Here is a 27,629-nt window from a genome sequence, read left to right as displayed (position 1 = left end):
GGTTTTCTGACATAATTGTAGCATTCTTTATTTTTCCTTCAGTGTTTAGTTATGAACAAGTGATTGGAAAAATAAAACATAAAAAGATTAAAAAATAAAATCTTAACTTGGAAGGCTTGATTGGCATAATGAAATTGTTGTAAGGAAGGTGTTTCTGAGGCTTTCTTGGAATAGTAGAAATATCAAACACCGTGATAATGGAGGGAAGAAAGGCATATTATATTAGCATCCTTCATGTTCCATGCACATATAAATTATGTTTATTTTAGATCACATATAAATGTGTATTAAATTCCAGGGAATATGACATCACCCTCAAGCATGAGAGAGGGTGATGAGAGAGTAACTATGAGGTGGGAGAGTAACTATTCCACTATGGCTTTTTTCTGTTTTTTTAGCAGATTCACCAAAAGGCCCTCACCCCTCTTCAGGCATGAATGGAAATGTGCAGCATCCCACCAGCACCGGGCAGCAGCAGGTCTCTGCCATACCCTCTCCAAGTGCCAGCAAGCCTTGGCGCAGCAAATCCATGAATGTCAAACACAGCGCGACCTCTACCATGCTGTCTGTGAAGCAGCCCAGTCCTGCAACCTCCCCTACTCCTACTTCAGACAGGCTCAAGCCACCCCCTTCTGAAGGTGTGAAGCCCCCTTCATCTGGACAAAAATCTATGCTGGAAAAATTCAAGCTGGTTAATGCTAGGACTGCTCTGAGACCTCCTTTGTCACTGAGCTCAGGACCCAGTGACAGCGGGAGAGAGGATGACAACTTTTCAGAGTGTAGTGAAATGGATGTCTTAAGTGGGGGGGTGAACAGCGGCGGCTCCACAAGTAGCAGTCCCAAAGTATCACCCAAGTTAACCCCTCCAAAAGCTGGCAGCAAAAATCTCAGCAATAAAAAGTCTTTGCTACAGCCAAAGGACAAAGAGGAAAAGAACAGGGACAAAAACAAAGTTTGCACTGAGAAAGCAGTCAAGGAAGAGAAGGATCAGGTCATTGAATCATCTACAAAGAAGAGCTCAAAAATTGCAAGCTTAATCCCAAAGGGAAGCAAGACAACAGCAGCCAAGAAAGAAAGTTTAATTTCATCTTCTAGTGGGATCCCAAAACCTGGATCAAAGGTGCCAACAGCAAAGCAGAGCACTTCTTCCGCATGCACAGGGAGTAAGGAGGTTGAAAAACTGAGGACTACAAAAGGAAACCAGTCCCAGTCAACACCAAAATCTCAGCTTAGTGAGAAGGCTTCTCCTTCCTCTGGTCTTGCTTCTTCTGAAGGGAAAGAACCAAGTGCTGCTCTCACTCCAGGATCCTCCGTCAGCACCTCAATGGCTGCAGGCAGTGGCCAAGGCACAGGAAATGGTGTAGTCCAGCTCCCTCAGCAACAGCAATACAGCCACCCCAACACTGCCACGGTAGCTCCTTTCATTTATAGGTAAGTTCATGGAGAAAATTGGGGTTTGTGCTTCCAATTAGGTAAGAGAGCTAAAATGGATAAAGTAATGGTGGATCATGCTGTTATCCCCCAGTTTCTGTCGCAGCATCATGCCAATGTTTTTCTAATATTATTTTTTAATTAATGTTACTCTATGAACAATTTCTTACAAGAACTCTGAGTCTTTACCTTGTACAAAAGCAATCCACTGCAAATATTTGCTATGTTTTGATTAGAAATACAGATTATGTGGTACATTCTCTGTGCTGCTTTTGAAAGGTCACAGCTGAGTCAGGTTTCTAGTGTGAATATTCTTGTTTGCATTCAAAGAACCTCATCATCTATTTGCTGATATTCGATAATATTTGCTTAGAACTCACCATTCTTTTAAAAGATCATAACATAAATTCCTGATGTTTTCAGAATATGTAACAGTACTGGTGGATATTTGAAGAAAAAACATATACAAGCTTCTACCAGTATTCAAAAATATTTCAACAGTTTGTGTAGACAGAAAAAGTTGCTGTTTGCAGTTCTTTTCCTGTTTAGTTTTCTACATTAAATTGGTGTAGATAAACTCCCTGCAGACAGTTAAATTTTTACAGGCAATAGTAACTCTTCAGAGGGCCAAGGCTCTGAAAAAGAAGAACGAACAGTTGAATGTATCAACATTTCTCCAAATTTATTTTGCTGTATGATAGAGCAGTGGAAGAGAAGCTGGGAGATTCATTGTTGTACAACTCAGGAGACAGAAAATGTGTGGAAAGATTGACAGGCTGATTTGAATGTTTCCAGTTGTGAGCTGTTGGAGGGTTTTAGCTACAGTTGTGGGTAAATTTAACATCTGATAAAATGACAAATACATTATTAAACAAAATATACTGCCAGTTTTTCTTAGTGAGTAGTACTCTGGATAATCTTGGCTAAAGATTAAAGAGGTGATGAAGTAGTCTCTGAGGAAGTATATAAATCATTACACACAACTAAACATAGCTTCAAAACCAATGTGGATGACTGATAAATTCAGAAAATCATATGGGAGGAAGAAAAGGCTCAGTATGGGTTATATTTATTCTAATATGCAGTGGAGCCTCTGGAGTTTCAATTGTATGTATCATTGGATACACTTAATATGCATGTGACAATCTGGAATAACCTCAGTGATACAGAGGATTTCTAGGGTGGTTCATGGGACAGCCTACATATGTGTTAGGGTGCATGTACAAGGAGAGAGAAAAAGGAGCTATGCTTTGCCTTCAGATGTGTATGCTGCTCAATGGCTATTTTGCTACATATTGATGCCATTTCATTGCATGATGGAGATGTCTTCGTTTTGTTTTAAGCTTTGCCTTGAAGCAGGGCATATTTTGAATATTAAAGGGTGATAGAAGCATGCATCTTCCAGTAATATTTCTTATTAATAATTGTCTCTTTGCTTCAAACAAACAGCAAAGGAGTATTTGAAGTTGAATCTCACATGAAAATAAAATTCTCAGAGCCAGTTTCTGATCTCAAAATGCCATAAACTCATAGCAAAAGACAGACTTTGATGAAGTTGCTTCAATATGTATCTCTGTGAGTGCAGAATCTCACTAAAAATTCACAGTAACTAAATTTCTTTAAAATCTTGAGGAGTTCATAATACCAGACGATGATTTAATAGAAAAATATAAATATTACCAAGGATAAAATACGCAAATTTTCAAAGTCGGCATATTTATTTCTGAGGATATATGGTAAGTGGAAAGGAGCAAGAGCTGGAGCACTATACTTACATTCTTTGTTCTTCAACATAATTGCTTTTAAAGCAGACACCACCATTAATACACAGAATTTTCAGGTGTGCTTTCTCATAGCTTTATATAAGTTAGTAAACAATGATTACCATTTCGACTAACAGGGGTTTTTTACCCAGCTACAAGGAATATCTAGGCTCTGTGAGTTTGAACTTCAGTCTTTGTAAAAAATTTCAATAAAATTTAGTAAAAATACAGAGTTATCCAGAGTTCTGCAGAATCTTGTAATATACTTGTGTCATCTATTTAGACCATTAGCACAAGCATAAGTAAGCTAGTCGTTTCTTGATTTGTTGCTGATACCTGTGAATACCATGTATTTTGAAATATTTTTTTTTAACCTAGAGGATGTTACTGTAGATACTGTGAGGAAAATTAGGTATTCCAAGGAATTTTTTGAGAATGCCATGTATTTTCCTTAAGTAAGTAATGCAAACCTATAACAGTTATTAATAGTCATGTTTTCAAGAAGTCTATATTTTTATTAATGGACTGTTTTAGTGGGAGGTTCTCAAGTGGGATATTGCACTATTCAGCTTTGCAGTCTTGGTGCTTTGCCCTATCTGATATCACATGGTATTTTATTCCTCCTAAACACCTGACATCAAAATTCATATGGGATTAAAATTTCTCTTCAAAGATTAACAGCAACAGTCAGAGTTGTGTTTGAGATCATCTAAACAGGCATCACTTAAATTCTTCCATTCTGCCAGAAAGTGATGCTTTATTTTCAAGAGTGGCTGTGAATATACTATTTATAGTCCCTGGTGTGTCCCGTCTGAAGCTGACTGCAGTGTCCCACTGATGTAAGACTGAAGAAGATGTAATTTATTTGCCAGAAAGCTTGATAAGACAGATACAGTAGGATGGTTTAAGAGACTGTATAATTGTTTGAAGTACACCAGCTGCTACTTAAAATTGCACATTCTTTTACTTAAGACAGAATTGTAGGAGACTGGAAATTGTACCATTTTCCCAAGATCTTAAACTTGTATTGAAATTGGCCTTAGAATTTAGCTGTCTTCCTAGTGGTGCTTAAATTTCAAGCACAGAAGAGTAAACAGAAGTTTAGCACTTACTAGGCTACAGTGCAAATAGGAGGAAAAAGGTACATTAATGACAAAAAAAGAAATCCTGCTGAATTTCAGTAGAAGAACATTGGGCTGTAACTGGATACATGTACTGCATATGAGCTTTATTTTATTAACTCCTGCAGTAACCACTGGAGGGGATTAGTAAGTCTCTTTCCCATGGCCGAGATACAGAATCTAAAGCTCTCACATCCCAGGGCCTATGTTGCTCAGGAATTGCTTACTGCCCAAAATGCTGAAAGTATAGAAATTGCTGCAGAGAATTAGCTGACCACTCATCATCCCGAGCTACGCTTCTGTGTCGTGCATTGCTTAAATTTCCATTTTTCAGCTAAGTTTCTGTTTGATGATAGCAACATCTGGAAGATGTTTCAGCAGTGTCTGAATTGCAGTCTTGCAGAGATATTCTTTCAGTGCTGGACTAAAAATACCAGTTTGGCACTTCTTTTGTCCCTGCAGAGTAACAAACTGGCAACTTCAGCTACCTAATATGTTGATGTAGCGAAGATACTGCCAGATTCTTCTCTGAAATGCAGGGTGAAAGAATAAGAGGTAAAAGATGCAAGTTAAAACAGCGGAGGTGCTGATTGAAAGTTAAAAAAATATGGGTTTAGTTTGAGTGGTGAAACACTTGGTGCAGGCTGTGGAACAAAGTTATGGAATCTCTGTCTTTGGGCATGTCCAGGCTTCAACAAATCAAGGCTCTGAGCAACTTAATGTGACTCTTTAAGAAAGTCATTGGACCAGACAGCACCTAGAACATCTTTCTGATCTCAATTACTTTATGATTCTGTAAGGACAAAAGTATTCAACAGATAGGGCAGAAAAAGGATATATCAGTGTAATAAATAAACATGTTACTGGTTACTAAAACTTTCTTCCCAACTCCTTTACTACATGGTGATCAACGCAATTGTTTTACTAGGCCATAGTCTCAAGGTGAGCAGGAGGTTCAGAGCAGTTACAGATGGAAAGGAGGATATATCTGGTTGTATCTCTGGAAGTACAGTGACATTCAATTCCAGATGCCTATTCAGGATGTTTTTGTACAGGCTAAGGGAAAAAATTATATTACTCTTCAAGGATCCTGCAATTATAACATGCGCAGGTTTTCTTGAAGCCATATTGATATCCTGTTTTAATGAGCAGAAGCTACTTCTGTGTCACTGATTGTGGAGTTAAAACTAAGTTTACAGAAAAAACCGTTCTGTCAGTTTATTGTGTTTGTTAATAACAGATTATACTGCTAAACATACTTTCTTCAATAAAGTGAGGACTCGAAGTCATACTGCAGTGCTTTATTGATTCCTGTTATTTGCATTGCTGCTGTGAAAATAAAGCAACAGTCACTCCCAAAGTTTTGCAGTCATAGGTAGTGCTCAAGATTGCCACTCACCAGTTTTAGTTGTAACAAATACGTGGTCTTTAGACACATCCTCCCATTTTTCCATTATAGATTTTCAAGTAATGTGTGCAAGAAAAGTTTCCATTGTAGAGGTGTTAGTTGAGGAGATGGGAAGAAGCATAATAAGTGAAGAAATCATTATAAGCACATATTTGATTAATTCAGTCCTTTGACTAAAAAAGATGTTTTCCTTCTCTTTGATTGCTCTTCTTAAATATGTGAGAGAATAATCCCATTGCCTTCCTTCTCTTTTGTGAGGCTAAACCAAATCAGCTCTTTCTGGTTTTGTGTTTGTTGGTTTTTTGGTTTTTTGTTTTGGTTGTTTTTTTTTTTTTCCCAGAAGGGTTTATTCTTCCCCATGAGCATCCTAGTAGCCCTTCCTTGCATCTGTTCCCAATTTAACTCACAGTTCTTGAACATGGGTGATCGAACTGCTCATATTGCAGATGTGGTCCTGCCAGTCTGTTACACTGACAGTGATACACATTCAAGACAGCTGCAACTCAGGGAGCTGTTGGAAAAATGCCATCATTTTTATCTGATATCTTTTGGAATGTCAACTAAAAAGCAAACAAATCTTTGATGTTATCTATGTTTATCTAAGATTTGCTATTTTTTTAGAGACAGGAAATGACTGACTGTGTTAGAGACCATTTTTTAAGTAGTGTTTCAAACTCTGTTCTTAATTACCCTGTACAGGCTCATTTTAATCAGAATGAATAAGCTTGTGCAGGTCTGACTGAAAAAAGGATTTGTCCCATTAAGTGAGTTTGATACTCTTACAAATAGGTAGCATGTAACTCAGTGGGTTGGAGAAAGATATTCTTTGATTGCCGTGATTGAAATAGAAACAGATTGTCCTGTTTTCATGAAGGTTGCCTAAATTAACCTCCACTGTAGATGCACAGCACTGAAAGAAATATCACTGGACTGGCTTTGACCAAACTGAAATTCTTTTCCCTTTTTCTGATATCAAGAGAGATGTAAGAAGTTCATTCTCTTTAAGGCAGTGGGCTGTGAGTAGGTAGAGGATAGAGGATAATTCATTTAGGCCAGTGTGCAAGGCAAATGAGAAGATCACTTAATTTGCTGTTTACTTGCTTTGAGTTTAATCTCCAGTCCTGCAGCAATCACTTGAGTTGTTCATAGGATTAATGCATCCCACTGAAAGACATTAAAGCCAGAAGTATAGAAGACAAACCTCACAATTTAATTTCCCATTTTTTATAAAAATTAGAAGAGGCATTTATATTCTTGGTCCAATGTATCACAACCCACAATGGACCCACAGCAATGCAACTTGAAGTTTTAGGTACCTATTGTGTACCTGGGTACTTCTTGTTCCCCAAGAGCCCCAAAATTCTACATCAACAAATAAACTGTTGTCTCAAGCAAGCAGAACCTAGGCTGCTGCAAAATCCATAGTCCTCCATGAGATTTCTGTTGTTTCCTCAGACAATTAAAATTTTAAGGATTCAAAGCCCTTTGGGAAAGCAAGCAGGACTGTGGAGTTTCAGAGTGTGTTCCCTGCAGAGGGATGGAGTGAGCTCTTTTTTTTACTTAAGAGACTCTCCTCTCAAGCATCAAATGTAAAACTACATTCAAGGTTGGCAGGACATAGCTAGCCTTGCAACATGTACTGAGCTTGTGTTTCCAGTAGTGTGTGACAGACAAGAACCAAAATTAGTTTTTATAGAGCAGTTCTCTGTTTACATCTCAAAAGTACAGAAATTGGTAAGAAAACATTGCATCTGATCAGGCATAATTTATATTTCTGTTTCTGAGCTGGATGATTCTAATCAATAGATTCCACCATGTCAGTACTTGTGCTGCTCTTTGTGCAGATATCTGTTTCCTCATCTATTGTTTTGAATTACTGAAAAAATTCATTGAGTAAATGTAAAGAAAATATTAACTGGAAATTTATTTCATAAAATAAGTTGTTATGAAATTATTTTGAGAGGTAAGTCACTTTTTATGAATTTTATTTACAAAATACAGATACATCACACAGTTAAATGTTTCTCTTTTAAGTTTAGTTGGTCATTGGAAACACTTTATGCTGAATTTTGAAAATAGAACTATAAATGTCACAGTTTAAAATTAAGATATAAATATTTCACTTGTCTTTCAATAAATCAGAAGGGTGACTGCTATTCATGTCAGAAAAGCTGGAAGAGCTCAAGCTCTAAGTGAAGATCTTTTAAAATTTTGTTTCAAAAACTGGCTATTATATTTTTAGATGTGTTCTTTTACTGTATACACATGTTGCTGTTTGATGACATTAGTGTTCAGCAGTTCCAGGGCAAAGTAGATTCTACAGCTGTTCTGTAAGAAGAGGCAATAAGTGTGTGAGATATTTTTTATTATAATCAGTATGCTCATGTATTTCTTGCTATTTACTTTCATATAACGGAAAGTAACTGTATTCAGTGAGGGGTTACCATTATAATTTATCATTGATTTTCACAGAAATATACCCTCAAAGCAAATATGAGCTATTTAGTAGCAAGTTAATTGAAAAACTTGTATTATCCCATTCCCCAGGGTCTTATAAGGGGCATTATCAAAAGAAACTGCACATAGATTTAAATATCTGGGCCAAATTTCCATCCAGCCTTGCATAAGCTTTTTCCCACGTGGCCTTTCTCATTTAATATTTCATCAATTACAAGTTTTTATTTCCTTTATGTGTGTGCAGGGATGTGACTTAACCAATGTAAATGAATTCTGATTAGATCTGGTTGACAAATCCTTCAGAAAAAAAGTGAGGGAAAAAAAGGCTTAAAATCTCACAGAATTAACTACAACTTGTTTCTTCAGAGAGAGAGAGAGCAAGCCTAGTTGCTTGTATATTTGTGTATCTGGACTTTAAGCTAGCATAAGAATGTGACAAAAATTATATTTTCACCCTATAGTGATATGATTCTAGATGGAGCTGTAAGTAGCACTTTCTTCCATGAGCATGAATGACAGATAATAATAATCAATCTTCTTGCTTCATTTCAGAACTCTCTCAGAAAATGACAGTACCTCTTTACCACCTGCTGACTCCTGTACCAGTCCTACTAAGATGGATTTGTCATTTAGTAAGACTGCCAAACAGTGCCTAGAGGAGATATCTGGTGAGTAACAATGAGTCAGGAGAAGACTGTGAACTTCTTTATTTACATCTGTTTCTTACTGGGAGCTTTGTGATGGGTTGAAATAATACTTCTGACCTCCAATCATGAGGGGTATTAAATACACAGAAAATTTAGGTCATGCATATTTAGTGCTTCAAATCCACTGTTATCTATTTAAACTTGTTCCTTCTGTTCAAATACCCTCTTTATCATTTTGCAAAAACTGCACCTTGACAACCTAGGGTTTCGAGTAATTGTTATTTCATTTAATCATACTGAATGTTCCAAGAGGAGCAGTGGAAAGTTGACTTCAGAAAGTTTAACACTCTCATTTAATAACATCAAATTAAATCATAACATCAGAACTGAGACATAAATTACGTAATATACACATTCCTTTTATTAATGAATCTGTATTCAGAAAACATGCAAGTCCTTACTATTGTACCTGATGTGTAAGCTGCTGCTAGAGCTAAGCTGCTAAAGGTTGTGTTACAAGGAATTCCTTGTAAACATGGATTAAAGTCCTTACTAGGTTACAAAGCTGAAGGGATGGGATATTTTAGTCATGTTGGAATAACTCCTTTGAAGTCAACTGAACAATGCTAAGTTACATCAGCATTGGGTCTGGCCATGACTCTGCCTATCCATGCAAAAAGCAAAGTGTGCCACACCTCACTTTCTCATCGGGACTGAACTGCACTGCAGGGTTGTGTGCAAGTTGTTCCAAAGGGACTCTGCAAGAGCTGTTACTTGGGGGTTTAAGGGTTTATTTTTGCTGTTGCTTTGTTTTGTTTTTCATTAGCATCCTTAATCTTATAATTCTACAAAAATTAAAGGTGATATCCTATCTCACTGGTTTAACTACAGTTTTGCCCTTTTACCACAAATTGTCAACATTTAAATGGATTTGTCATGAGTCTTGGTTCTTCTCACACAGGATATAACTCACTTAATGCACTAATTTGATACATCATTCTAAAATTATCTCTCCACCAGAAGGGAAATCAGATGCCCAAGATTTTTGGGGACTGTCTTGACATTTAACTGACTCCTACTGAAATGGGTTTTGTCCTGGTTTGTCTCAGTCCCTTTGGAAGTCTTCTGATATCCTTTATTTGCACAGCCAGGTTCTGTGATAAATATATCACCTCTTTGGAGGTAACGCATACCTGCTAAAATATAAAATGGTTTTTAATTACTTCAGAAATTTGACTCCTTGGTCTAATATATATAAAAAGTTTAATTGAAACACTTCCATAAATCAAGAGATGCTTCAAGGAATCATCCAGAGAGAAGCTAGAAAAACCCCAAACAATTAAATGCCTGCTGAAATGATCAAACAGAATATCATGTCTGATGACCTTTTTACTGTTGTGAACAAAAACTAAGCAGCATCAAAAAGAAGAATATGACATAAAGAAAACTAGACACCAGAGATGTTCCTAGTCTGATTATTTAAACTCTGGCATTAGCCATTGATTGGCATAACAGGCTGTAAAGCAGAACCACTGGGAAAATGTGGTCAGTGATTTGCTGTGCACATAGGAAAGCAGAGGTGTGTCACCTGTATTTAACTGTTAGCAGCAAAAGGAATAAATGGATCAAGTACTATATTTGCTGAATAATTAATTCTCTGCATGGATGAACTATCACCAAGTCATTGGTGATTATGTTGTTAGATCTGCATGGATAAAAGCTTATGTGATAGCTGCTCAGAGGAGTATTCCATGGTGGATTACCTATGAGAAAGGACAGTTCAATTCTTTTACTTAAGAGCATCTTTATTCTGATATGATCAAGGGATTACTCTAGTGTAGTAGCAAAGAGATAGGAAGGTTAATTTCCATGGTCTGGTCACTTATTTTCAGGGTATTAAGCAACTAATCTACTTTCTTTCATTTTGCTATTACCTTTGTCCTGAAATTTTCAACTGTTGCTGTGGGTGGACATCATCTTTATATTATCTTGATCTTCTTTTGAAACTCAGTAGCCACCACCCTAGCACAATATGTTTGTAAACGGTAAGGATCAGTAAGGATAATGATGAAGAGTGAACATCTGTGGAAATCTCTAAACAGCTTGGAGGAGTGCATTCATAAAGTGTTGTCCCACCTGTATTGTGTTTCTGCTTCATTGATCATTATTATTTTTAAAGTGCCAGATATTTAGAACTAAGGCTGACATCCTCAGGATTAGAATATTTTAGCCAATATTGTATAAACTGTTTCTCTATTTTCTGAATATTTACACATCCTGTTTGTTATTGCTTCTTGGCTGAAGATTACTGCTCCCATAACCAGGCAAGTTGTTCATATCAAAGCTCCTAACTCACTTCAGAGCAATATCAGCCAACTGAACCTAAACTGATGCTTTAAGCTTGTCTAGCTCAAGACTTCTCCACAATAAAGACAAAAGTTGAATGTAAAAAAAAATAATCTTAAAATTATTTAGGAGTGGTTGGCCAGGCACCATTCTCCTGGTGTAATTCAGGAGTCAAGCCCAAGTTAATTTCCTTGCTGTGGTAGTGAAAATTCATGGCTCTGCTTTCTGTGTCCAGCAACGCAGTTCACATCCCTTTGCTACTGTCTAAACAGTGGTGATGGGAAGGTAGAAAGTAAAGCAAGAATCTGTGGAGGGAGTTTTCAGCTCTCTTCTGCTCTGTCTTCCTCCTCCAAGGGAGCTGGTTACCTTTAAAGCTTCTCCTGTCTTCCAACTCAGATCTGGTGAAAGGTAAAGTCAGAGTTCAAGCCACGTGTTTTCCTGCCCACTGCTTTGCAAGTGATTTCTTGGTTTTACCTGCACAGCCATGAGAAGGGAATAGTGCTGGAAGGCCAGGGGGGTGAGGAGGCTAGTGTAGGCATAGACTCAGAAGTGTGGCTTGTGGTTGTCCTCATAAACTGGACACCCTCTTTATTTTTATATTATCACCAACAATCTGTTGCTCTTGGTGAATATATAAAGGGCTTATGCCTAAAGCCGGTATACATGGCTTATGCCTAAAAGCAGTTCTGCATCTTGGTAGAGGTATTTTAAATCTGTTCCCATGTCTCTGGGGGGCAATTTGTTCTAGATGTGATCTGAAGTGCTTCAGACTTTTTCCTACTTTTTTTTCCCCCTTTGAATATTCCACAGCTCAGCCAGAACAGCCTCAAGTGTTTCCACAGTGCACATGGCGATCAGCACAAGAGTACACCTAGAGCAGTTTTTAGTCTTCCTGCATACCTTGAATCCCCTCTGTGTGCACAGCTCCAGTGATACATGTACTCCCACTGAATGAGCCCTGTTTGTAGGCATGAGACACCTGAGGAGTAGTTGTGGTGTGTTCTGTGTGTGGTAGGCTTATTGCTCATGTGACACACAGGTGCGCAGACCTCTGTCCGGAAAATCCCAGACAGAATCTGAGTCCCCTAAATAAGGAACAATTCTGCATTCAAGTATGAGCACAATTTCTTGCATGTACTTTATATAGCGTTTGCCTCAACGAGACTACTCAGTATCTATCCATTCAGTTTCTACAAAACTGGAATATACCTTTATAAACAGGATTATTATATGATAATGGCAATAATGGCTAATAAAGTAACTCAGGTTGGTTGTTGTTATTCATGATATGGCTGGGAACAAGTTTTTCAGACTTTCTTACCAACTATTTCTTCTTAAAGTAGCTATGACATTTATCACCTTCTGCAGCAGGTTTATTGGAGAAGGATGTCAGGAAGTTAATTAGTTAATAATCCATTGTAAACTGTACATGTCAGTAAACTAAGTATTATTTTATTAAATCAGTGATAACATTTGGCTTTCACAAGTGCTGGCATGTTCTAAGAGCTTAATGCAAAGTGTTTGATTAAGTAATTATTCATGAATTTATAAATATTGACTAATTTTTTAAAATCTGATGAATGAAGCAGAAATGAAACACTACTTTTAAAAGTTATAGGGCTATCTCAATGGCAGGATTAGCATAAAAACATTCAAATTTAAGTATTTTATGTTTATTGTGCTTAATTTTTTGTTCTCTGAAAGAAATAATTAATACATGCAGGAATAGTTTCTTTTTTTTTCAAGTAAGCTTAGCTGAAGAGATTCATAATCTTATGCATTTCCATATCTATTACATAATTCATTCGTAGGGTTCTAAACCATCCACTGAGACTTCAAAGAAAGTCTTATCTGACAGCAAAATTGCCCAAAGATTATTAGTTCTTAAAATAATTTTTATAATTCCTTTTAGGAAACAGACTGTAAAAATAAAGTAGTATGTTACACTGACTGTGATAGAGGAAGTTCCCTAACATGTTCTTGATGTAAACATATTCCTGCTTGGTGGGTGGAGAGCACACTAAATTGCAAGGTAGTTGGGGAATAATGCTGTCATGACATTTGCTCTCCTCTAGTCTCCTATACTTTCTTCTTACCACAGAAAGATGTATTTTTTGGTTGCTATATGTAAACATTTTAAAATGGAGAGCTGAGCTTTAGAAAATTCTTTTTGAAGAAATAAACCTAAGAATTTTTCACATTGCAATTTTATGTTTTGGCAAATGACACCCTGCAGATGGATGTGGTAAAGTACAAGGATAAATTCAGTGTTGTTTCTACTGAGTACTTGGTCTGAGATAAATATATAAGTATCCATTGTATCTGGGGATGATCACCATGGCCTGTCAACCATGTGAGGCAATGGGATTAATGGGAGAAAAGTTCATATAACTTTTATAATTAAGAGATGTGGTAAAATGTCTGTACACAGGAAGGCTGAATGAAGGTTGTGTGATTAGCCTCACTACCTCTGTAGAAAAGCACTGCACTCACTGTGTTTTCAGTGTATTTCAAAGTGGGGCAGATGAATGCTGCAGCTGTCAGCAACCCTCACATGGCTCTCACACAGTCCAGGTGTCATTCCCTTTTCAGTATGATGCTCTGTGACCTGTGTGCTCTGAAGCTGGGCTGCAATGACCAGCTCAGCTGGGAGAAGTAACAGGTCAGCAGAGACCCTGAGGCTCACTGGGTGGCCCAGGACACTGCCAGAGACCGGTCCAGCCTGGGGGGGTGTGGCACCTATTGGCAGCACCATATGGGAAGTTTGGTGTGGCTCATTGGGTGAACATTTTTCATCCCCTGCCATAACTTTTTCTGCTCCCAGCTAGAAAGAGCACTGACTCTACCTGTTCCAGTTCTGGTAGCTTGTATCTGGTCTCATGTTGGAGCTGAGCAGCCATGCCATGCACTGCTTCCCTAGCAGAGCAGTGCATGGCACGAGGGCTGTGCCCTGCCCACAAGGGTTCCTGAGGCCAGTGCAGCTCTGCAGTGCAGACTGCTGCATGTGACCATGCACACTGGGAGCCTGCATGGAGGCAGAGCAGGTCCACCTCTGCCTACAGCTTTCCATGGAGACAAGTCACTGCCTGCAGGTGTTGGGGCGTAAGAGGGCAGGTGAGGAAGTTATTAATGGATTTGAAATATCAGGGAGAGATTGAGACTTGCTCTTTATGGTAGGAAAAGAGCCTGTTCTCTTGATTCCAAGACAATCACCAAGAAAAATTTGGCATCACAGAACCAAATCACAGAATCACAGTCTGATTTGGTTTGAAAGGGACCCAGAAGGATCATCAAGTCCAGCTCTTAAGTGAATGGCCCACACAGGGATTGGATCCACAACCTTGCCATTATTAGTACTGTGCTCTGACCAAATGAGCTAAAAGTCATTATCCTTCTTGTTAAATTCAAAATATAGCAATGGAGAATACTGTACCTATTTGAGTAAAAATTCAGGATATAAAATCAATTAATGCAAAAAGAGTGAGACTGTCCTTCTTTTTTTGAATTTTTCTATTGTCAGTACCTCCCTGTGAGGACTTTCTAGCAACCGCAGCTTTATCAGGCGTGTTAGACAGGCTGGGACAGCCACATGGCACTGTCAGTGCACACCAACACAGGAGTGTGCAGGCAGTGCTCTGGCATTCTGTGGCAACACCAGCACCACAGCAGATCTGAGACACCATTGGCATCCACACCACACCTGCTGTGCTGCAGGCAGGCACCAGCACATTCATCAAACCCTTCCAAGAGCCCGTATGTCACTGCAGCTGGCAGACCCTGGAGTAAACACAGCAGTCTTATCTTTTATTTCCATGCTGAAAAAGTGATAGGTGTTTAATATTTGGGACAGTTTTGTACTCAGGCAGACAGACCATTCCTTATGTCTGCTCTTTGACTGTGTGTTCTAGGTGGGGATGGGAGTGGTACCTCCTATTGATGTCTTCCTCAGAAATCCAGTGCTCTAATATGGAAAACCACCATTACTTTAGACTACTGATTTTTTATTCTGAGTCATTCCATGTTTCTGAGAGTTATTCCATGTTTCTGAGAGTTATCTAGGAAGAAATGTACCTTTCCTTTGAAATTTCTGAGAATTTTCCCCTGTGTATCTTCAATAACTGTAAACTGAAGTGAAAGGCAAGAAATACACACTGAGGCTTCTGCTAACATCTGTTTATTCATACAGGAAATCTGTGAACAGCTTTTAATTCTTAGGGTGGCATTTTTAAAGGTTATTTTTCTGTCAAGGTTTCTCAGGTAGAGACTTGAGATGAGCATATTTTCACACTGACAAAAGCAGTTTATTTTTATACAGCAGTTTTATTATTCGTAGATTTCTATATAATGTTTTGTGAAATTAATTTCCCCTAGATAAAAAAGTTTGTATCTAAAAAAATATGATTAAATTCAGGTATTTCTTTGTTCATCTGTCCATTTCTGGGACTAACATCTTTTCCTTTGTGAGAAAAGACATACATTTTAGCGTAAGTCTTCTTTCTCTCCGGACAATGAATTTAAAAATAGCATTCAAAATTGCTGAACTTAGTTCTGACAGAATACTAATTTGCTTTATTAAAAAAAATCACTCCTCCATTAATAGGTTTTCTTCAGAATAGTGTGAAACGATTTTTTTACAGATTTTATAATTCTGTACTAGCCTCTGAATCTTAGAGAGGTGCAAACAGGGTAGCTTTCTAAGGAGAAAGAAATTAAATATTTCCTTTTATGAACCATTTTACCAGACAAATACTATTGTGTTCCATGTCTTATGATATTAAATTACATTGTTTTATTTAGAGCAGAAATTGCAAGACTGAAGGTCCTTTTGCAAGTCTGCTTTTAGCTTCCTGCATAGGGAGTAACAGTGATATGGAAGAAATAGTTGTTCATCCTTACCTTTCGGGGAGAAAAATAGGATTTGACCGTGAGCTAGATCTGTTACTGTAGCATCCCATTCAGGTGAAGCTGTGTCTTGAAACCTGTGGCGCTGTAAACTGGGCAGAGGCTTCTGTGTCTCCGGTTTAATTCACCAGGATGTTTGCTGCCATGGCAGCCAGCAGCATTCACTGCAGTAGCAGAGAAGAGTCATATATCTGGGAATGCAGGTTGAATGCTAAAATGTAAGGAGGCTTGTGCTTCAGTGGTTAATTTTGGCTCTTTATTGAGCTCTGACGTGGAGGCTGTACTTGCAGCTCTGTGTCAGCCCATCTGAAGTGAAGAGCTGTGCACTAGGATCAGTCATGAGCTGGTGAGAAGGAAGGAAAAGCCCGAGACAGTACTTGTGCCTACTTTGGATTTCAGAAAGCAGCAGCTGTAGAAAGAGATGCAGGCCCACCGCTCCGATGAGACTGGTGATTGGATGGAGAGGGGAAAACACAGTTGGCTTTTGGGATTACTTCTGTGCTGGAGCAGAGTGTTTGATCAACTCTCTTCTGCTTGAGAGAAATCGAAGTGAAAATGACTGTAAGTACTGCAGATTAAAGTGACCGACGAGAAGTGGCTGAGCAGAGACAGCAGCGTAATTTTAAAGAAGATGACTGTGCCTGTCTAGTCCCTTCCAGCGTGCAGAGTGCATGTGGGAGCTGTGCTTTCACTGTGAGTGCAAGCGTGTGCTACCTGGGGTGTGCAGCGATGCAGGGAGCACTGCCTGCAGCTCCCAGGGGAATTGAGCTGCTGTCCATCTCAGAAATATGAAATCTAACTGAGGTGCAGCCCAGCCAGAAAGATGCAGCGATCTGCTGAACTGTCAGTGTTTAAAGGCACGGATGTTAGAAGAGGGTGTGCTCGTCTTCAGAAGCAGAAGTCTCTAACCAATCTCACGCTCATCAGTGAAGGGGAGAAGAGGCGACACTCATACAGGGAGAACTGGTTTGGAAACGCCTCCAAGTCCAGCCAGAGTTACCAACAGCGGCACGCAGAAGCTGGGTGCAGAGGCTCCCTGTCCAAGGCATTCTCACAGTCAGTGCACTCGCTCTGCCACTCTGGATTCACCACAAACCAGGCATTTCAGGGGATACCACCTGCTGGAAGCAGGACATCCAGGAGGTCAGGGGACCGGTGTACAGGTGAAGGCTTTCAGACTGACAATGAGGAGAGCAAAAAATCCGATGATGAAAATGCGTCCTGCACATCCCATTTCCCCAGCAGGACCTGGGCTGAGGAGGAGGAGGAAGGGTGCTTGCGTGAAGGGACTGCACATCTGGATGAAGATGTCATAATAACAATGCTGGGTGACCTAGAACAGGTCCTTTATACTGATATTTTAGGTAAGTTAACTTTGGCTTGTCATCAGGAAGGGCAAGAGGAGACCCAAGTGTTAGCACATATCCGCACAGAGCAGATTTTTGATCTTGACAGTGATTTCCCAAGACAGAACTGGGTTTATTTGCAGTAGTATGCAAAAATAGAGTCTAGCCATTTCTTCTTTGTTTCCTTACTGTGACATCTTAAGACTGTGTGAAATGAAGACAAATGTCTAAATTGCTTGTGATGGGTGCAGGGGCAGCAGCAGCCTGTGAATAACTGAACATAGCTTAGCTTTTTGAAAAATAAGGTGAAATATTTAAGTGCTATTAGTTTATTGTTAAATAAATCTATTTTAATGATATTTTTCTCATTAATTTGAAATTGATATCTTGAATCCAAGTTTTGGGTGGGACGAAGCACATCTCAGCCTTCCTACAAAGTGACCCTCCAGTATTTCTTCCCCCTTCTCTAGCCCCCCTGCAGATAATTGCACCCCTACATGTGGAATTGTGAGTGCCAGGGTTTCAGTGTAGCTCAAATAGCCACTTTTGTTATATCTCTGCACGCCAGTGAGTATTTGAAGTCCACAGCCATAGGTGCTTCAAAGGCTGCTGTGTTACTTTTCATCTCTCAGCCCTTTAAGAGTGCTCAAAGTGTTCATTTCCAAAGCTTTGTTCTTCAGTCTTCAGTTAAATGGTTGAAGTAGCTGCTTGCTTTTCAAAGGTTATATGTCATGTGTCTAGCCTGAAGCTTCTTGCTGGTAGATATGTTAGCCCTGATTGTGTTTTAACATTAAGGACAAACTTTTTGCTGTGTATATAGTGTAAAAAGCTGTTACCTCAAAACAAGAAAGAAATAAGAATTCTCTTTGTGTGCATACCTTTTATTATTAGACTGTACCAGTAGGTTAAAAGGGCTTCTGCTAGAGATCAAAAGCTTGCTAGCAAAGAAGACTGAGCTCATACCTGCCTCTGCTCCTATTCAGCTGTTTGCCACTGACAAATCCCTGCTCTTTTGTAAGCCTCAGTTTCCCTGCTTGCAAAGGAAAACTGGTACTTTCCTTTCTGAATTAATATCTCGTAGTGGACAGTTCTCTGGGGAAACGTTTATTATTTGTAAATCCTTTCATGCAAATCAGACAATTGATGGAATTGTTACACTCCCATTTGCTTTGGGCTGTACATGTGCAGAAGAACAGAAATTATTATGAACAGTATTATTGAATGTGAAATTATGAGGGAGCTTCAGAAATGTGAATGTAAAAGTCTGACCTGGGTATCTAGTGGTTTCTGTAAAATGTCTATTTTGATTTCCTGTGAATGTATCACAGTGTAAGAAATCAATGTATTTTCCAGAAATTTACTGAGGGAATAATGATTCACTGTTTATAGGCAAAAAAATTGGGGACAATCTTTTGGAATTTTCATGTTTATAAATGATGAAGCTACAAATGATTGGAGGAAATGGCCTTTCTTGAGAGAGGAACAGAATTTTGACAGAAAGTTTCAGGTTACCCTAGTTCTAGTCTTATCCCAGTTTCCCCATGTGTGAAACAGAATTGATTTTTTTCTCAGTGTGTAAACCAGAATCACTTGAGATAACAAGACTGGGAGCTTTTCTGATATGTTAGGTCCTGCAAATATGGCCAGACACTATGATGACTGTGCCATATTATAAGAAACAAGGTACCCAGAGGAGTCTGGGATGCCTTTGAACCCAGTCCTGATGCAATAAGCACCGAAGTGTCTCCACTAGCAGGCAGGGTGTAGCTAGTTTTCTGAAAAATTAACATCTTCATCATCCCTATGGTCCTCTTTACAGAAGGAGGCTTGATGTGGATGGGGACTCAGTGCTATCATGAAAACAGAGGATCTTGTACTCAGTACAGAAAATTTCTTCACTGTCAACTGTTTATACCTTCTGACTTGTTCATCCATGGTACAGCAGGATTCCAGTGACATTTAGAGAATGATGGAAAGGAAAAAGAACTATTCCTTTCAAATCACTCTAGCAGTTAGTGGGAGATTTTTCAAAATAGTACTATGTAGTATTTTAATATAATAAAACTTCAATTTTAACCCTTTTTTTAGTTAAAACTGGTGGAAATTATCTGCTGTGTCACTGAGAGATCAAAAGAGATTAGATCTCAAGTTTTTCACCTCTGCAGGATAGAATAACCAAATTTTATGGTATAATTTGTCTGAAAGTGAAGTATTCTTTACTGTGAAAATATATTTTGGCAGCTTGCCATATATGTACCTTTTTTATTTAATGTATTGCAATTATACCTCAAGGCTTTGTTATGCTGTTTACTGTGCAATACATATTAAAAAAGACAGCTGCTGTCATTTTTGCTGCAAGAATTTGCAATGTTAACATACAGCAAAGGACAACTGACAAGGATAAACAAGGAAGGAAAAGGGCAATGTCACTCTACAATAGGAATTGTATTCAGTTCCTCGAAAAAATATTAAGTATTGCTTTGCCTTTAATTCTGCCTGCATAGACCCCAGAATTTGTCTTTCTGTGTAAATAGAAGATTTTCTTATACCAACAAGCTACTCTTTCACCTCTGGTTCAAGGCAGGGCAGGTAACATTTCCTGGATCTTCCTTATATAGGTATTATGGCAGGAATATAATGTGCTCTTGAAAGCCAATATGAATGCATTTGGCAGAGCAGGGAAGGCAAAGGGCAGTGACTGAGGAACTGAGTGCACCACAGACAGCTGGCTGGAGGCAGGCATGGACAGTGTGCCTGGAAATTGTCTGGGCTTTAAAAAGCAGTCTGAGTCTAACAGGATGTAATGTCTTCAGCCTAGCCTGGCCATGAGCCCTGCTGCCTCACAGGAAGCTCCAGGGTGCTACAGAAACTTCTGCAAAGAGCTGCTGGGATCCATGAGTACATTTATTGCCAGTGCTTTAGCGAACACATGTAGCTTGAAACACAGGAAGAGTTGTAAATAATTTCAGTGACTGCAGACATTGTCTCCTGCAAGACACTACATGTAAAAATGGACACAGGTAGTTTATTTTATGAAACTAAATATTGTGAACAGACATGGCCTTGGGGTGTGGCTTGAGAAGAGTTTGGCAGCAGTGCAGGACCTGTATCCCCACTTCATTTTTCCATCCTGTCCACGTGTTGATCCCGCTGTCAGTTCCATGGTGCCAAACCAGATATTTATAGACATTAGCATCATTATAGCACTGAAGAGTTTTTTGTGAGTGATGAAATAAGCAAACATAATTTCCCAAAGGACCATTTGTCTGCAGCAAAGAGGACAGAAGACACAACCAGGGCAAGGTAGATGGGAAAACCTCAAAATGGTATTGCTGTGAAAGCTGGTTTGGCATTAAGGCACAGCTGCATGTTATGTTGGCTAGTTAAATGCATTGTTTGCCTGTTGAGGAGGAATCAAAGTTTATATTAAATAATTTATTTTCATTTAATGTCAGGAGTTGAGATTTTTCTTAGCAGCCTACAGAGTGTTTGGGCAATAGGACCTGACTGCAGAAGGCCTGTGAGGTATGATGTGAAATTTGTAAATGATAGAGTCAAAAAGGAATTATTTGCACTTCAAGTTCAGCATTTTACATGTAACTCTAATACATGTAAAATACATCTAACTCTAATACATAACTCTAATGGCTTCTTGCGAACTTTCTTACAAGAAACAGGTACAGGACATGATCAGAAATAGAGTACTAGCCTTGAAGAAATCAGAGATTTTTGTCAAAGAATTTCTTTTGAAATTCTCTTGTTGTTCAAAAGTAAAATGAATTAAACTTCCTTGATCTATGAATTTCCTAGAAAACCTGCATTCCTGGGTTTTTGTGTATGACCGCTGGAGGCTTCTTTGAGGTTTATGATGTTTCTCTTTTGTAACGTATCATACATAACTTCTCTCCTTTTTTAAATTTTTTTTTAATTGTATGACGTAAACATTGTTCTGGATGTTATAGGTGAAGTTCTGAAAGCTTCATTATCTGAGATATGAGACTAGCTTTTCACAATGGATCCTGAAGGCTGTTGAAAAGTCTAATTGTATAAATGATGTGTGTGCTTAGAGTGTTCAGATTTGTATCCCAAGAAGCATATTTTATTCTATCCCATATGAAGAATAATGTCCCTCTTCAGAAAAGCATTACAGTCTAGGAAAGATGCTTTATTAAGTGCCTTACTTAAGAAGTACTTTGAAATAGCCTGTGTTAATGTTAAGTGAATGCTGAAGAGTTGTTCTAAGAGTCATCCCAGTTTTTTCTGGGATGACAGATCACAGATTTACTGTGGCTTTTTTTCCTACTGAGTTATGTAAAATGTCAAGGACTAAAAAGGGACTTTATAATGTATCAAGTGGTCTGGGGCTGCATCCTGCCTTGATTACAGAGGATAAAAATCCCAACACTGTAAATCAGAGTTTCATTAATAGATTTGGGCCTGCCTTAATAGGCAGGTGGGGTTTTTTTACATACCACATGTTATTTATGAGCATATATGTGTTTTATTAATGAAAGGATGAAGTTTTATTTTTTAAAATATTAAAAGATGTTTACGATCATATGTGTGCATTCTTGTGCACTTTATTCAACCTTATAAACTCACATGCTTAAGTCTAGGCTGGTTTTACTGTATTCTTCCAGGGGAAGACCCTGAAACAAGAAGAATGAGAACCGTCAAGAACATTGCAGACCTGAGACAGAATTTGGAAGAAACCATGTCCAGCCTTAGAGGGACCCAGATAAGCCACAGGTATACTGGTTTTGTGTAGACTATTAAAAATATGGACCATGGGAGAGTATTATTAGTTACTGAATGAATGAGAGACTTGCAAGGGAAAATTAGCTTTGACACTAAACTGCCTTAGCAACTTACATGTGACTTTAATATACTATATTGTCAAAATGTCTTATACAATCATTCATAAAGACAGTTATTGTTTCATACACATTTATTTAGAAGCTGATAAAATTTATTTTAGGTAATTTTATAAGTAGATGTTGGGAATGAGATCAACTGCAAGGAAAAATCTAAATGTAAAAAATAAATATGTCAGCAATGAGAAAAGGACACACTGGTGTAGTGTTAGTTTTGAGCTCTCCAGTGTTTTTTTCCTCTACTTCCCTTTTCTTCCCATATGAGCTCCCTTTTAATTTTGTTACAGATAAACCACCGCCTTCTGATTGGTCCCTGGGGTCTCTGCTAATTTTGTAACATACAAAACATGTCTCACACATTCCATGCATGTGATTACGTTTAGTCACACATTCATATAGTGGATTTTCCACCAAAATGGTTATCACACCTTCAATGGTGCACAGATTAGTAAAACCTCTAGGGTCAATATTCTCTTGTCCTAATCTTGGTTAAGATACTGGGTGTTTGGCATCATTCCCACAAGTAGAGGTTATAGAATCATGGAACCATTAAATTGTTTAGTTTGGAAAAGACCTATAAGATCACCAAGTCCAACCAATAGCCCAGCACTGCCAAGTCCACTAATAAACCCTGGCCCAAAGTGCTGCAGGTACAAGTCCTGTAGATAATTCCAGTAATGGTGACTCCATCTCTTTCCTGGGCAGCCTGTTCCAGTGCTTGGCAACCCTATCCATGAAGAAACTTTTCCTCATATCTACTGTAAACCTCCCCTGTTACAACTTGAGGCCATTTCCTCTTGTCCTATCACTTGTTATCTAGGGGAAGATGCCAATACCCATCTGACTGCAACCTCCTTTCAGGCAGGTGTAGAGAGTGATAAGGTCTACCCTGAGCCTCCTTTTCTCCAGGCCACTCCCTCAGCCACTCCTCATCAGGCTTGTGCTCCAGACTCTTCAGCAACTCCATTGCCCTTCTCTGGACACGTTCCAGCACCTCAATGTCTTTCTTGTACTGAGGAGCCCAGAACTGGACACAGGATTCAAGGTGTGGCCTCACCAGTGCCGAGTAGAGGGGGATAATAATTTCCCTGCTCCTGCTGGCCACACTATTGCGATCCAGGTCAGGATACCATTGGCTTTCTTGGCCACCTGGGCACAGCTGGCTCATGTTCAGCCACTGTCACCAGCATCCCAAGCTCTTTTTTTGCTGGGCTGCTTTCTAGCCACTCTGTCCCCAGCCTGTAGCACTGCATGGGGTTTTTGGGACCCAAGAGTAGGACCTGGTTCTTGGCCTTGGTGAACCTCACACAATTGGCCTTCGCCTATTGATCCAGCCTGTCCAGACTCCTCTGCAGAGCCTTCCTGCCCTCCAGCAGATGAGCACTCTTGTTCAATTTTCTGTCTTCAGCAAAGCGACTGAGGGAGCACTCAATCCCCTCATCCAGGTCATTTATAAAGATACTAAACAGGACTGGCCTCAGTACTGAGGGCATATACAAGCATATAAGTGCATATGGTGAAAGTACATACAGAGAATTTTTAAAAACAAATTAGTTTCCTCCAGCCTTCACTTTTCTTGATTTCTCAGGAACATAGAAAGCACAGTTCACTGACTTCTCCATTCTGTTTGGCAGCACATTGGAGACAACTTTTGACAGCACTGTGACAACTGAGGTGAATGGGAGAAGCATACCAAGCCTATCCAGCCGATCGAGCGCTGTGACTTGGAGGCTGGGGCAGGCCAGCCCTCGGCTGCAGGCGGGAGATGCTCCATCCTTGGGTGCTGGTTATCCTCGCAGCAGCGCCAGCCGCTTCATCCACACAGACCCCTCTCGGTTCATGTACACCACCCCGCTCCGCCGAGCCGCTGTCTCTCGCCTTGGAAACATCTCTCAGATTGACATGAGTGAGAAGGGAACTGCTGATTTGGACATATCCTCTGAAGCTGATGTTGGTGGCTACATGAGTGATGGAGACATTCTTGGGAAAAGCCTGAGGACTGATGACATCAACAGTGGGTAAGCGGCACTTTTTCCCCATATGAACTAATGCATGATTGGTAGGAGTAGAATGATTTTTCTAAAAATTTTGGCACACAAGCAGAACTTGCATTATAGTTGGAAAATTTAAATAGACATATAAAAAAAATAAACCTCTAATCTGCCAGTGATACTCTCAGCTGCCTTCAAATTCTGTTCTTCTCCTTTAACATCAAAATTACTTTGCTGTGAACTTTGAATTTCAATATTACTTACTGGAAAATTCTGGTTGTCCTGTGAGCCATCAGTTTGCATTGCTTTCCCTGGGGTAAGTCTTCTTTTGGTATTTTTATGTTTTGTTTGAGATGGTATGTATGACATTGGATGCAGCTGATGAAAAGCAGTTGTTGACAGCACTGACTTTCTGTTTCCACTTCAGATATTGTCTAGCATAGTCATTGTAATGGGCCTTTATTGAAGGTTTTCAGCTGTGCATATCATTTGAGCAACAGCAGTATCTTTTCATTAAAGACTAGACCAGTTACTCTTTTAGTGTATCCAGGAGGAAGAATCACAATTTTTATATTTGTTTGCTCAATCAATTGGGGTACTGCAGTTTGAGGTGCTGCATTCCCTGTGTTTCAAATTCAACAATTCTTATATCAATCTAGGAACACAAGTCACTTCAGTTCTGTGTGTGTTAGACCTCCTAGAACATCATTAAAAAAGAACAGCCATGTTACAGTTTTACTCATACTTAAATTACTATTCACTGCTGCTTTTGGCACCTCAAGGCTGCTTGTTGACTGATGTAACACTATGTTAAATAGAAGTTCCATGGAGTACCTGGTCATGTCACACCACACTGCCTCACTCTATAATTTTAGAATTCTTGCTGTCAATCTAATCTCTTAGTTTGAAGCATGATTAGAGATCACTATGATTAGAGAATAGTGGGGGATGAAATTGAGTATGATACATTCCTAAAGGGAAATCTAAGTCTGTGATTAAAGCTCTCTCTGGAGTAGTGTCTCATCTCAAGCACCATCCAAAGATAGATCTCTAGAAAAAGCATCATTTTAAAGAAAGCAATTCCTGTATCTCCCTGGTCTACTTTTTCAGTGATCTGTGTATACAGCGCTGCTGATAACATTGTCCACAACACATCATTAATGACTGTCAAGTAGGATGCCATATTTATATGTGCTAGAAAATAGAAAATACATATGGAAAATATGATACTTTAATGTCTGAGGACCTCTTATCATAAAGGAAATATTAATGCTGGCTTCGACAGATGCATGGTTTTATTCAAAATTTCAAAAAAGGGAATCCTTTGCAGTGCCTCATGAGTTGTATTAATTAGCTTATCACATTAAAGGGTGAATATAGTCATCTTATGTGACTTTTCTTTGCATCTGTAATAAGGATAACTCAATAGATAGTAAGTTGCTCTGTGCTCAGTTAACATTTTTAGGTGCAGTAAATGTTAAAAACAAGTTGATAAGCTCTGAAATTTCAGGATTCACTGAGGCATGTAAAGTCTTATCTCCTCTATGCCTCTTCCATTATCAGTTTAATTACTTTAAACACTTGGGGAAAAGAATGCAGCAGTAATTAGAAATTAGTGCGAGGAAGGCCTGTTGCACTTGTCAAGTCTATCCTTACTTATACAGGGAAAAAAATGCATTTAGTCTGGATTGCATTCAAGCCACAGCTAAATTTAATATGCAGTTCTATAGCTGTGGAATCTACTGGATAATTCACAGCTAGCTAAATAATCTGTCAAAAAAGTCTGAATTTTGTCTTTAATAAAAGATGAATATAATATGTAAATGTGACTGTTAATTGACCTTTGCAAACAAATGTGAAGTTACCTTTTCTAAACTCCAGATACCAAGGCTTCAGAAACACACTGCCAAACTACTGGCCAAATCTCACCCATGCTTTAAACACCTCAGAGTTTTGTTGAAAATAATCAAAGGAACCCTTTGTGTTTTAATGCACTTGAGGCTGCCTTCACCCATACTGCCACCCAGGACATGCTGCCTTCTCACACTGGAGCGACCACACAGGGCTCCACTGCTGCAGCTTTGCTCTCAAGGCCTGCACCTGTTCAGCCACCCCCAACCACGGGGATGGAGGCAAAGGCAGGTGCTCCCTGGCTGCTGAATTGGCCCTCAGGTCTCTGTCACAGACGACTTCAACTAAATCTGCTCCCAGAAGGAACCACAGGGGGAGGGCCAACAGAACAGCTGGACTAGCAGCAGTGTGTGTGTGTGCCTTGGTTTGTGCCTGGGATTCTGTGTATTTGCTAAAGTTAAATGTTTGTGTGCTTGCATACATGCTTAGAGTGAAACGTGCATTTGTGTGGCACCATTTCATGGCTCAAGGAGAGCTTGTGTTAAAGACTGAATCAGGAGTAACTCTGGGAGATCATTTTAGCCATACACTTAACATTGGGACTACGCCTATTTCAGTAAGTCTGTACTTTATTTTGAGTAGGTTCAGTGAGGTACAGAATTTTTTTTCTGAATATTTGTGCTTCCATGTTCAGTGCCATACATGTGCATGGTCCTTCAAAAATAAATTTATGCTAACTTTGTTGGTAAATTAAAGTTATCAGAATATACAAAAGGGAAACAGAAAGAACAAGAGCCTAAGAGGGAGGACAGTTTAACAAAAGGTCCTTTGGGAATGTAATGGAGAGGTCCTGTGGGTAAGACAGGCTGATGATGCTGCTCCCTTATAAGGGCCAAGACATCTCAGAGAGACAACCAAGCTGTAGGTAGACATTCCAGAAATTATTGCTGGTACTTTTAATTCATAATCTTTTAATGGTTCTCTAGTGAGTAAACAGCACTATACTCACTGTTTCATTCATTAGACATGCATTATAATGTGGGGAGAATCAAGTAAAAGAAGCACACAATACAAATATTCTTAAATATCGTAGTAAGGTCTTCAGTGAATATCTCTTTCATGTCCAAATAATTGCATCCCAACAGGAACTATGAATTTGGGTTCCTAATCTCTGTTCCCATTTGGATAAATGCAACTAATTTTTTTTTTTTAAGCTGAAGTGATTTTTCTTGCACCTGGTGCTATTTTTTGGCAAAACCACAGTATTTAAAATGTGCTTTTGAACATACTTGAGAGCTTCAGTCTAAAAATATTTCAGTAAAAGAGGTTGGCCTGTAAGCCATGACAGAAAAAGGCAAATGATCCCAGAACACAGGCAGATACCCAATCTCCCTATGCCAGGCACATAAAGTGGGAATATTTGGTATAAGTCTACCATCTAATAAGACAATCTGTACCTTAAACATTTGAATTTCACAGACCATTAACTTTA

General features: G+C 39.0%; 1 protein-coding gene and 1 long non-coding RNA gene across 10 annotated transcripts in view; one reads left to right on the top strand and one right to left on the bottom strand.

The window, feature by feature from the left end:
- NAV3 (neuron navigator 3) overlaps positions 1 to 27,629 on the top strand; it is a 511,162-nt gene that overhangs the window by 380,682 nt on the left and 102,851 nt on the right. For 8 of the 9 annotated variants that reach the window (XM_071423373.1, XM_071423374.1, XM_071423369.1 and 5 more), the window contains 4 exons: positions 399 to 1,431; positions 8,733 to 8,848; positions 22,062 to 22,170; positions 23,930 to 24,313. In XM_071423373.1, the coding sequence (XP_071279474.1) occupies positions 399 to 1,431; positions 8,733 to 8,848; positions 22,062 to 22,170; positions 23,930 to 24,313 (1,642 nt within the window). The remainder of the gene's footprint in view (positions 1 to 398; positions 1,432 to 8,732; positions 8,849 to 22,061; positions 22,171 to 23,929; positions 24,314 to 27,629) is intronic. The other variant, XM_071423370.1, reaches the window with a different exon arrangement.
- Positions 1,064 to 16,386, bottom strand: LOC139588255 (uncharacterized). Its single transcript, XR_011678606.1, has 2 exons — positions 16,070 to 16,386; positions 1,064 to 2,066 (listed from the first exon to the last, which is right to left on the bottom strand). It is a non-coding gene; the product is annotated as an uncharacterized lncRNA (long non-coding RNA).

This window comes from Agelaius tricolor, unplaced genomic scaffold, assembly GCF_023055355.1.
Source record: "Agelaius tricolor isolate 1412-34295 unplaced genomic scaffold, bAgeTri1.0.p SCAF_3, whole genome shotgun sequence".
In the NCBI taxonomy this organism is placed as follows: Eukaryota; Metazoa; Chordata; class Aves; order Passeriformes; family Icteridae; genus Agelaius; species Agelaius tricolor.
The sequence above is the reverse complement of the archived record's forward strand: the minus strand, read 5'-3'. Positions and strand labels throughout refer to the sequence as shown.